Here is a 13,280-nt window from a genome sequence, read left to right as displayed (position 1 = left end):
CTTCTGAGTGAGAATTTAATGAAATTCTCAGAGGTTGGTTTGTAAATTCCATTAATGTACATGACGAGAAAGAGCGAGACCTACGACGGGTGAAATTTGAATCAAGATTAACATTGAATCTCTTCTATATTCCGACAAGATGAAAATCAAAATAGTCAGTTAGAGATTACTCTCAGATGTATATGTTTATATATACAGAAATGCGAGAATTTACTTTACTTCATATTAATTATGTTTGCAAAAGAATCATTTCAGTATAAATTTATACGTATGATAAATAAAAATACATTTTTAATCAATTTTATATTCTTAAATTAGATTAATATTTTTTTTTAATTTATTTACAGAGATATAATCAACTGAGAATCAAAATTCTTGGTGATTGTTACTATTGTATCAGTGGAGCACCTCGTGAAAGACCAGATCATGCAGTTCTCAGTGTTCATATGGGCTTATCAATGGTGAAAGCTATAAAGTAAGTTAAAAATATATCATAATTTTTTTTATTTAATGAAATTCTTTAATTTATTACATAGTATTATAAAATAAATTACCATATAATATAAAATTAATGGTTCAAAAAAGGTTCAGTGGAATGCCGATTATTCTGACTAACCTTTCCAAGGGCGAATCCGGATAAATGAAAAATTACAAAAGGTTTAAACAATAATCATTTAAATGTGTAATAAGTATATACTTAATAAAAAGACGAAAATATAACACAAAAAAATTTGATGTGTTCAAAAAAATAACTTCTTTGTACACTTATTAAATTACATACACACATTTTTTTTTTAAAGGAAAAGTACATAAAATTTTATTTCATTATAAAATTCTGATATTTTTTTAATTTTGTTATTGTTATTATTGAAGTATTATTTATCGTAATTTTTTTTACAATCAGAGGTTAATAATTATTTATAAATCAATATATTTAAATTAAAAAAAAAATAAAAAAGGAGATGAAGTTGGATTCGAACCAATGTGCCTTCCCCTGGTAAAATCCAAATATTTCATTAATTAAAATTTTATTTGGCTATAACTCTGGAACCAATGAAAATAAAAACCGCTTATAATATATCGTTGAAAAGCTCTCAATGAGGGTATTACCACAGTTAAGAAAAAGTTCAAAATCCAAATGTTTTGGATTTTGGGCTTTTTTGGTCACTTTCGGTTTAATCGATTGCAATGAAAAGGGGAGGTGCAAAACTAGACGTTAAAACAGTCCTAAATCCAAAATTTAAACGTCCTGCGACTAATAGTTTTTGACTTATGCGAAAAATGTACGTAGATACAGACGTCACCCTGATACTAGTTATAATGGATTCAGGGATGGTAAAAATGAATATTTCCGTTGAAATCTGAAAACCAAAATTTTTCGCGATTACATATATTATATTACTTCCTTTATATTTCAATAAAATTAAATTTAATTTCAGACCCATTAATGTTAAAATCTCAGGAACTATTAATGTTAAAGACTTAAATTTTTTTCTAGATACTTGATATTCTAAGTAGATTAGATGCATCTAGAATTATAACTATAAACCACTTCCTTCATGAAACATAAATTAATAATAATAATAGTACTTTTTTTTATTTTTTGGAATTATATTTTTTAACGGATAATTGTTCACATATTTTCAAATTCTAGATTTTTTGGAAAATCTACAAAAAAAATTACATTATAGAAAAATTTACACATATAGAAAAATTAAAAAAAAAATTCAAGTTGTTATATTCAGTGGTTCCTAAGATAAAAAAAAGAATACAGAAGTTCCTAAGATAAAAAATATAATACAGAAAAATATGGTTTTTGGAAAACGGGATTTAAAAATTATATAAAATACCTTTTTTAAGTTACCCGTTTAAAAATTTCCCAGCTTCATAATCTGCGTCATCAGTGTTAGCTTCCTAATCTTTTAGCTTTTATCTTTTTATTTCTGCTTGTCTGTCTTGCCTTTTTTCTGCATTTCTTGAACTGTATTTTCCACCTCGGTTACCCGTATTGCGTCAATCTTTTTTAAAACGTTTACAGTATGAAAAACCGGATTGATTCCAAGATGCTGCAGAACTTTACACTTACCAATAATTCTATTACTAAATGTTGAAAAAAATATTTTTCGGCAACTGGTTCCAAATTATATGGTTGACAGACTCGTTGGAATTCTGCGTCTGTCCATGGAGACATTTTTTCAACAAATCTTCATCAGATAAACATTGAAATATTGGTTTTATAGCCTCAAGAACATTTTGTATGTGGTAGCAACAGTATTTACTTGTAAATTTGCCAGTTTTACTCGATTAAAAAAAAAAAAAATCATAAAAAAATTATTTGTTAACGGACAGTTATGAATTTTATATCATGACTCAGAAAATATTGAAAAATAAAACTGAGTAGAAATTCCAAAAATAAATATTTTTTTTGACCCCTTACCGGTTACGACTGCTGTTAGTAAAACGTTACAAAAAATCCAGTAAGTAGAAACTGGCTATTAAAAAAATCAGATTTACTAAAAATAACTGAAAAAAGAAATACAAAATTTAATATCCTGCTGTTTTATAAAATAATGTCATTAAATAGAACATATTAAAATAAAAACATAAGAAAATTCTTAGATAAATCGTATTGAAGAGAAATTGAATTAAGTTACTGTTTGTTATAAAAAATATAATTTTTTAAAATTTACTGAAAATCGAAGGAATTACCATTCATTTAGTAGCATAAAACTTAGTGATACTTACTAGTAAAAATATATGTTTAAAAACACTAACTTTTCTTTTAAAAATAAATCATTAATTTATACTTGCTTTAATATCTTCGTTTGAGTTGGAAGATCACATAATTGTTAACAAATAATCTGAGGAAACCATCTCAAATTCTTATCATGTCGCATTGTTTTGTTCTTTAATGAGTCCAAAAAATTGACAAATATTCACGAGAGTTTTTCGTTTGACAACCTTGAATACAAATCATTACATCCTAGTTCATGCTTGGCCAATTAATATGTTTCAATCAGTCATTTCATAAGTTAATTTTATAATTAATTAGTTTAACACAGGCCTAAATTTACGTAACTTTTGTGCTATATGAATGACTTCCGATAAAGTTCGAGAAATTGAACAACATGGCAATGCCTTGTGGCAGGCCAGATGAGATGAGACAGAGGGTGGGCGTTATACGCATGATCTTTTTCCAAATGTTGTTGGTTTGTGGGACGCCACTTGGGTGCACCTTAATAAATATGTGACGCAATTTCTTTCCGGCCATGGTGCTTTTAGGGACACACTGCAGAAATTCGGCCTGGTAGATTCTGGGATGTGTCCTCAGTGTGGACAATTGAACGGCACCTACCATGTCCTTTATGAGTGTTCGAAGTACGAGTTAGTGCGTACGGAGATCATCTGTTGGCTTGATCTTATCGGGTCGGCGTTGGATCTCCGTGTAAACTGGAAGAACCAGGCCGAATGGGCAGTAATGGAGAGTTTTATAATGTACTTAGGAAAGGATAGGATTGCTGAGGGGATCTAGATCTCTGTTTGGATTTATCTTTTATTCTATTTTTGTTATATTAATTACATTTGTGGTGTTCTTGTTCTTTGTTTTTTTTTTCAATGTTACTTTGTTGTTATTGTTCCGTGTAATATTTTTATGTTTCGTTTTGTGTATTGAACTCACTTTTACCTTCTACGGGTAGGTAGTTCAATTCCTTTGTTTAGTTACGTATTTTCAGTCTTGCTTAAGACTCGGTGAGATGTGATTTATTTATGGATTCCTTAAATAGTAGTACACCGATGGGAATGTCATTCATGGCATTCGCATCGACGGCATCCTGGCCGAGGCGACTGGAATATCTCAAAAACCGAAGTTTCGAAGATATCCCCTGGTAAGTCCATAAGGGCTCAGAACGGAGGGTGTCTTCCCCTACGGGGTCAGGATGCTATACGAATTCCAATAAAGTCCATTAAAAAACAGTAAAATCGATAAAAAATTTCCTGTTGAAGCAAAGCTTCCTTCATTTGAATAGTATTTTAGTTTTTTTTTTTTTTAAGTAATGAATTAAGTTTTGTTTTTAATTGCTTAGTGTAGACGTAAGCGGTTCGAATATTTGAAAATCCGGAAAATTGGAGTTCGGATAATCAAGTCACACAATTTGTCCTATAACTAAATACATTTTATTTGATAACCTTTTTAATGAAGTTTTCCTTTTTTACCCAGATATATCGATAATTTCATATACGTTACAAAAGAAATCATTTTTGATATTATTTGTTAGTAAGCAAGTACAAGACAGTGTAATTAAATAATCTGTTCCTATATCATTTAATATTATTTTCCTTCTTTCAGATGTCCATTTTTTTTTAAAATCGTAGTTTTTATTGAGAAAATGGAAAACTTTATTATTTTTGTTAACTTATATGTTTTAATATTCTTAAACCAAATCATATTTAGTACTTTATAACAAAAACTGATAATCTATACACAGCGCAGGTCTGGTATTTTATCTTTTCTGATTATACTCCCTTAAAACATACCCTTTTTCAGTATTAAATGATTAGTATACTGCTGTATCACAAAATTACTTCAATATAAAATGTTATCATCATAATTGCAAAAATACAGCTGTATATAATTAGTAATTAAATTATTTTAAAACAATCAAAAGAAATAAATGATAACTATAAAATTTCATGTTAATAATAAATATTAAAAATTGTTACACAGTTTTCCATATCTGTAAGTAGAAAGAAAGCTTTAATGTAATTTCTCTTTAAATTCCAATATAAATAAACATGAATATGAATGTTTTCAGAATGATTCGTTCAGGAAACGTAACAGAAATGAAATGAAATGTGTCATTTATCTGTTGCTGAAAACGTGATGTTATTTTATATATATATAAAAGCTGTTTGTAAAATGGTCGGTTAGCTCTACTTTTTCAAACTCTATTTATAAAACTAAACAAAAAATATCCTTAGGAAAAATTGCAATTTCTCCTTCGTTCTCCCACTGCCCGCCATTTTGTTATTTTTATATAAAAAATTATATCTCAAGTTCGGATAGAGGAGGAATTACATTAATATTTGATAAGCGTCTTGGTAGTAAAATTATAAAATTAGCAAAAAATCAGGACTTAAATACATTCACAAATTACAGAATAGAGGTCATGTTTATTTTCAATCCGTTATATCTCCATAAATATAAGTTTTATCAAAATGTATATTATTAATAAAGTATTAAGCCTTTTATTTTGAATAAAATGATATTTTATTTTTTTAAATCGTTTAACAAATAACCGAGTTATGGCAGAAAATAGATGTTGTGTCTGTTTTCATGACCTTCAAATTATGTTCAATTTCGATTAAATATTAATTGCTTTTATGTATTGTTAATTCTAGTAATATTTTTTTCACAATAATAGACCTAATAATTTAAAAAAATAAAACAATTACCTGTGATAATCTTACGTTAATTGTTGTAGAAACTTATGTCGTACGCTTTGTTTAAATAAACAGTAAGCAATTATTAAAAGTTATAAGAGATAAGTCTCTCAGTTTTAAAGTGTCCACCATTAGAAATTACACAAATCTGCAGTCTTTTTCTGAGAGATTGTCTTAACCGTTCAAAGATTCCGGGAGTATTCCTAATTTCTTGAAATTCATTTTGGATCCTTTGTTGAAAATCCTCAATGTTGAATTGAATAAACAATAATATGTTTCAAATGACCCCATAGGTAGAAGTCAAGAGGGTTTAAGTGAGGTGATCGGGCAGTCCAGGGCACTGGCCCTTCGCGGCGGCCTATCCGTTTTTCATGGAAAGTTTCATGCAGGAAATATGATACCAACTGACTGAAATGTGCTGAAGCTCCATCGTTGTGAAGCCACATATTTCCTCTTAATTGTACAGTTAGGTCTTTTCTGTTAAATGAGAATGAAATTTTCGCCGTTTAAATGATTTGGTAGAATTGACAGGACCCAAAATATAGTCATTAAAAATACCTGCCCATATATTCAGGGAAAATCTTTGCAGATGGCTACTTTGGAAGGTACCATGTGGATTCTCGTCGTCCCAGATAGGCTTTTTGTGATAGTTTTGAACACCATTCCTGTTGAAAGAAGCTTCATTTTTTTCATTGTTATCTAGATCAGCAGTAATAGTCGCTGTGTAAAATTATTCATAAGTGAAAAATTAATATCAATTGTTTTATTATTATTTAATATTAAATTATGTTGTGAGAAAATTATTACTTAATCTGATATTAATTTAAAATACTAGAATTAACAATAAATAAAAACAATTAATATTTACTGGAATTGAACGTAAAGTGAAGAACAAGAAAACAGACACAAAATTACAACATCAACCATAACTCCGCTATTTGTTAATCGATTTAAAAAAATAAAATGTCATTTTGTTCGTAATAAAATGCTTAATATTTTAGCACAAATATACATTTTGATAAAACTTATATTTATAGAGATATAACAGATTGAAAATTAAACATGGGCGCCATTTTGTAATTTGTGAAGGTATTTCGATCAGGAATTATTGCTAATTTTAAAACTTTATTACCAAGACGCTTATAAAATGTGAATGTGATTTCTCTATCTTAACTTAAGATATAAATTTTTATATAAAAATAACAAAATGGCGGACATGGGAGAACGAACAAGAAATTGCCATTTTTTCTAAGGATATTTTTTGTTTAGTTTTACAAGTATAATTCGAAAAAATATAGCCAGCCCATAATTTTAGAAACACTCTGAATATTGTGTGTGTGTGTTTGTGAGCGTGTATATATATATATATATATATATATAAATATATATATATATACACACATATATAATTAAACTCTCTTCCCACAGTTTGAAAATATAGAAATGTTATAATATAGTATAGTATAAAATATGAATTGAGTGTTAGAAACGGGTGTAGTTGAGAGAGTAAATAAAAAGAAGGTGTTGATGAAAAAGAAAAAAAAAGGTAGTAACAAAAGACAGGTTGACAAAGGACTGTGATCCATTATTTCTCATTACAACTGCTACTCTTACTATCCTTTCAAATTCTCCTCTTTTTTTTTGAGCATGCAATACCTACGACTATATACAGGAAGCGACATGCATGTATAAAATATACCTTCTGAGAAAAAGACAAGAATTTTTTATTTATTTTAAAAAACCACTTATTAAGAAATACGGAATAAGAAATAAATGCTGTTCATCATGCTAAGAGACAATGCAAAAGTATCATTTATTACAATAACAGAGAAAAGAAAAAACACATTTACATATCCTGTTTATAAATATATTTTATTCTTCTGTTAAATATTTTTCAGCCATCTTGTACCTCGGCTTCTAAAGATTAATCTTAGGCACTTTATTTATAACATATTTATTTAATTACATAGGTTTTTGCTGTGTACTACAAACGCACACACACACACACACACATATATATATGCACACACATTAGTTGTGTGTGTGTGTGTGTGTGTGTGTGTGTGTGTGTGTGTATGTGTGTATGTGTGTGTGTGTGTGTGTGTGTGTGTGTGTGTGTGTGTGTGTGTGTGTGTGTGTGTGTGTGTGTGTGTGTGTGTGTGTGTGTGTGTGTGTGTGTGTGTGTGTGTGTGTGTGTGTGTGTGTGTGTGTGTGTGTAATATGCACGATGAGTGATGAAGTACATCCTTAAGGGTACAAGGAAAGTCTATCTCTCGCAAGGTTAACGTTATGCATATTTCTCAAAACTACTAAACCAATCTTCTTGAAATTTTTACCAGGTATTCTTACATATGTCTACAATAGTTTAACACAGGGATATGATAAAATAAAGAATTATCATAAAGAAAAAAATTATATTTTTCTTTGTAAAAGTTTTGTAAACAATTCTTTTAAGTAATCTATGTGTTAAAGTAAAGCCCGCCTTTTCTTTTTTTTGTTTAAGTGGTGGGGGATTCCATTTACAGACGCCTAAGCAGTGTCGGGCTTGCTAACAGATGCCGCAAGATGTTATTAATATGCGTATGTAACCAACGCACTACCAACTAAACTACCACCCTTCCTGGAACCGCTAGTGAACCATTCCTTCTAGAAGTGGGGAAGTTACACGCCCACTCACACACTAATACGTCATAATGCAATCGCATTACAATAGCGATATCAACAAAAACACATAGGTCACAGCAAACATGATACATCACCGTACATTAAGATACTGAAAATAAAGCCCCTAGTTAGTGGAATACTGCAAAATTCCCAGGAAATTGGACCAAAAAGTTTTTGAGAAAAGTTACATAATATATTAAAACATAGCGTTTTTCAAAAATCAACGTAAAACCCAAATTTTCCTACTGTTCTGAAAACATCCCTAGTGCATAATCAGGTTCATCTTCAGCCTCTTCCAGGAGCTTTCTCATCTTTCTTTACCTAAGTTACTACTATTACAAACAAACTCACTAAAATCAGAAGCAGACAGCTTTTTTGAGGAGGTAAAAGATGTTGCTGGCTTCTTAAGGTCAGTATTATCACGTTTACGAGATGAAGTTGAAGGAGTTCTGAACTTGTGAATGTTCTTTCGGCTTTTCTAACGTCGTTCGTTTTTTTGAAAACTTTACCTGTATTTTATCCCACAGTTACTACACGAAAATAATAGATATCCAACACAATAAACGACACACTACAGATTACAGAATTCTGTATTTAAAAAAATTTGAACCCTCTATAATGTAGAACAGTGATCAAAACATAAACATAACTACAAACATAGACAAAAACACCATATGTTCAAACATCTTTAATAATACAAACAACCGTTGCTTGTTGCTAATACAAGCTGCAGTTTTTCCCAATATTACTGAAGTTGTGAAATATCAACATATGTTGCGTTTGAAAGAAATCAGGAGTAAAATCAGTCCACACTTAGTAAATTATTATATTTTTTTTCATTATAGAACTAATTTTCGTATATTCAAATTATATACAAAAATTATCAAAAATTAAATATATAGTTAGATCATCAGATAAATAAATAATGAAAATGGTCCTAAAGTCTAAACATTGGTTAAAGGTATGAAGGAATGTCTGGTCGCTGCAAAGATGATGTACTGACAAAGATTTTTTCCAGGTTACTTGGCAAAGAATGAGACCATTAAAAAAACAAATGAAATACGTTTTCTAATTTCTGCAATTATTTATTTTTTCTGCATTGATAGTTTTATAATGCAGTTATATTCGACGAAAAGTGGATGGAAAATTTCCAAAGAAAATGTGAGAATAACAATTTGTGAATGAACGACCTAAAGAAAGACCAAGAACATTGAATTAATTATAAAAAAATTTATCGAAATCCAATCAAATGATACAGGAAGATGATCAGGTAAGAGAATAAACTACAATTGTGAAAATTCATTATTAACAAGTGGATTGTCCTGAAAAGTAGGTAACATTATTAAAAAATTATAACTGGTTCTAAAATTTTATTTACCATTCAGAGGTTCCATAGATATATGGAGTTATTAAATAATGGAACTTTTGATTGAACATATTTTAGCTTTCCTAAGGCTTAATATTCTCATTATTCTTATTTCTCCCTCTTGTTTTCTAATTTAACAAAGTATTCTTCGTCTGACTGAACTGGAAATCGAAAAATAGATAGGATATAAATATATAAATAATGAATAAAATAAATTGAAAAAAATTACGTATTATTTATTTTTCTTTACGAACTGCCATGGATCGCGTTTATTTCTTGTTCAACTTTTCTCTTCTCTTCCCAGTACTTCCTCAACGTCCCAGGTTGAAATTTTTATCGTTTTTTAACCAGGTATTCGGTTCTGTTTTATTATTACTTTTTTTTTTATTAAAATTAAATCTAATCTTCAAAAATAATATTTAAACAATAATTATTCACGAACAATTTATTAATCTGTAGAAATGAACGAAATCATTTTTTTCCATAATTAACTTCATTTGGTAACAAAATACGGTAAGAAATTCTTGCAATACAAAAAAATCAACTCGTAGGAAAAATAAGTTTATTTGAATTTCTTATATTTATGATGATGATGATGATGTTTTAAAAAACATAAAGTGACAAGGGTATTAATCCTGTATTAAATTAAAATTAAATGCCATGTTAACCCTTATAATTCAGCCCCTAACTGGTATTAAGTTATAACCTCATTTCTCGTTGTTTAACACTGGTTGGAATTCAGTTTATTTTTTTCTTTAAAGTTTTCTTTTGAATAATCAGAACATCTTTATATAAAAGTAATTCAGAGGATTCAGAAAGTCACTGTGCAGTATGCTTTTTAATTATGTGGTACATTCTGTTCTTTCGGCGTTAGGTTTCATGTCCTTGGGTTCGTTGCTTAGGAATAAAACAAAACGTCAGTTCAGTTGTGGTTGAACGCGCTTCGTTTCGTTTATCGGAATCAATAATTGCGAGAAACGTAACAGTTTTTTCGGTAGAGGAACGCATGTTTCTCGTTGAACACGTCTTTCGTGAAGATGAAAAGTATATTGATTTAGAAGCACAAGTTTTCTGAAAAGTCTCCAAATACGTCTGTTCCTCACCCCAATGTAGTCCGAACTCTTATCGAAAACTTTCGGGCAACAGGCTCTGAAATGTGTTGAACACATTGATCTAAGTGGAAACCACCTAAACTAAACGAACAGAAGCTGGTTGACATTTCGGATGCTATGATCGAGCCCATCAAAGTCAACGCGTAAGTTAGCACAGCAGCAAGATGTCGGACATCGACACTGTGACGGGTATGTGTCGGGAGTACTGCAAATGAAATATCGGGAAGCGAGGGAATGAGGGACAGCTCCGTACGGAGCTGCCGTTCGCCCGTGCTTACACGGATGGACGGTGGTGATGAAGTGCGGGGACTCTCGAGCCCCTGAGCTAAAAGACAGAGTCCCCGTGGGGCCGCCCCTACGGAGGTGTCCCCGTTACAGGTGAAGCACCAAGAACCGAGTCCCGGTTTCTGGGTGATAGAGGCCGGGAACGGGATAGCCGGACCTTGCGTTTCCCTCGTCTGGCGACTAGAGGGGCACCTCCCGAAACCGTTTTCATGCTTAATTGGGGGTCTGGCTCCGGGTGGCAGGGGGGGGGGAAGATGTCGGACTTGCTACTGCACATTAAGATGTAAGAAGTGAACTGAAACTTTTTCTGTACAAAATAATGTTGCGTTAAAGAACTGAAACTTACAGATCATGCCAAAAGATTAAATTTTGTCAACGGTTTAAACGTTTTATTGACTAAAATTTTGTAGGTATCCTCCACATTTCGTTTTTACAGATTAAGCGTGGTTTCATCTGGAATAGTATATAATTCACAAAATACACGCCTGTAGTGGAGATCTAACCTTCATGAATTACACGAACAAACTTTACACCAAGCGAAAATTGGAATCTGGATCGGTGCGAGTAGAACGCGTATTACGGATCCAATCTTTTTTTGAAAATACAGTTAATAGTGATCGATACTGTGCTGTTTTAGCAAACTTCATTAGTCAGTTAACAAATGTGGAAATTAATCACGGTCGATTCCAACAAGATGGCATCACAGTGCACACAGCTAACAGGTCAATGACTTTTTCACGTTAAACCCAAAAACTTGCTATTTTTTACCCCCAATTTTTGTGTTCTACCTCAGATATCTTTAAAATTAATGGAAGTACAGTTCTGGGAACAATTCTTTTAATATTTTCAGGTGAAAAACCGTAAGAAACAACCAAATTCGCTCCTTAATTTACCTTGCCAGAATTTCAGGAGGACTTTATTTCCCCGAGGGAACCGAAATCCGAGCGAAATCTATCGCTAACGAAGAGATTTCGGGCCTACTTTTATATGAACGTTTTTCCTATCTTTAGCTACAGAATCAGCTCCCGAGAGACTGCCGCACGGTTTTGAATCACCTTATTGATGAAAAGTGAATAAAATAATTCACAACTATACCTATAACAATTTTTCAAATAAATTAGTTTTTTTTATAAAAAGAAAATGTTATTATAGGGTATTAACAGTATTACCTTCTGACTTGGTTGACAATTAAATTTAGGAAAAAGAACTTTTTTTCTTTCATTTATTTTTTAAAAATATTCCATTCATCAAATGCTATCCACAGATTAGATTTATACAGTCCACGCTTTAAATTATTATGGTTTAATAAAATAATTATATTAAGAATTTACTTTTTCTTAACGTTTCATTTGATGAATTTTAAATTTATTCTCATAACTGAATGGATTGCACCAGTAACAGAACATCTCTTTGTTATTCCACACTTTAATGATAATGCTAAATACAGTAAAAAGCCGAATAAAAGGGAAAATTGAGGCAAATTTGAGAGAAGACCAGTCCGGTTTCAGATCTGGGAAGGGAACTAGAGAAGCGATACTAGCGCTGAGAGTGTTATTGGAGAGAAGAATTGGGGTAAATATAAAAACCTTTTTCACTTTTATAGACTTAGATGAAGCCTTTGACAAGGTGGATTTAGAATTGCTATTTCAAACAGTGAGGGAAATAAAGCTCGACTGGAGGGATAAAAGATTAATTCTGAATCTGTATAAAATGCAGAAAACGGAGATTGAAATCAACGGCTTAAAGAAAGAGGCCAAATTATGAAGGGGAGTCAGGCAAGGTTGCCCACTATCACCGTTTCTGTTTAATTTGTTTATTGAAAAAGCTATTTTAGAAATGAAAGAAAAAACAAAAGGAATCAGAATTAATGGAAAATCCATACATTGTATCCGCTTTGCAGATGATATTGTATTACAGGCGGAATCAGCAAGGGGAATGGATATTATGTTAGAAACATTATGTAAAGTACTAAATTAATGTAGAAGACAAAGATTATGATTGTAGGAAAAACAAAGGAAGGTACAAAGGTTGATATTAAATTAGAGGTACTGTTGTTGAGAAGGTTGACGGTTTTTGTAATTTGGGAAGCATCGTCACTAGCGATAATAAATGTGCCACACAAGTAAAATGAAAGAATAGCGCCGGCAAAACGTGCTTTCCAGGATAAAAAGAATATACTGACTGATAATCATATGATGCAAATAAGGAAACAGTTCGCTAAAACTTATGTCTGGAGTGTTCTGACTTATGCGTGTGAAACATGGACGCTTGGGAAGCAGAAAGAAGACTGGAAGCAATGGAAATGTAGATTTGGAGGAGAATAACAAGAAAAAGCTGGGTGGAAAGGGAAAGAAATGATCAAATGTTAGCAGAAGTGAGTGAGAGGAGGTAATTGTTATACGAAGAAGAAG

General features: G+C 31.0%; 1 protein-coding gene across 1 annotated transcript in view; it reads left to right on the top strand.

The window, feature by feature from the left end:
- Ac3 (Adenylate cyclase 3) overlaps positions 1-13,280 on the top strand; it is a 951,674-nt gene that overhangs the window by 636,478 nt on the left and 301,916 nt on the right. Inside the window, exon 5 of the mRNA XM_075358061.1 lies at positions 348-475. Coding sequence (XP_075214176.1) covers positions 348-475 — 128 coding nt within the window. The remainder of the gene's footprint in view (positions 1-347; positions 476-13,280) is intronic.

Source organism: Lycorma delicatula, chromosome 2, assembly GCF_047948215.1.
Source record: "Lycorma delicatula isolate Av1 chromosome 2, ASM4794821v1, whole genome shotgun sequence".
Classification (NCBI taxonomy): domain Eukaryota; kingdom Metazoa; phylum Arthropoda; class Insecta; order Hemiptera; family Fulgoridae; genus Lycorma; species Lycorma delicatula.
The sequence above is the reverse complement of the archived record's forward strand: the minus strand, read 5'-3'. Positions and strand labels throughout refer to the sequence as shown.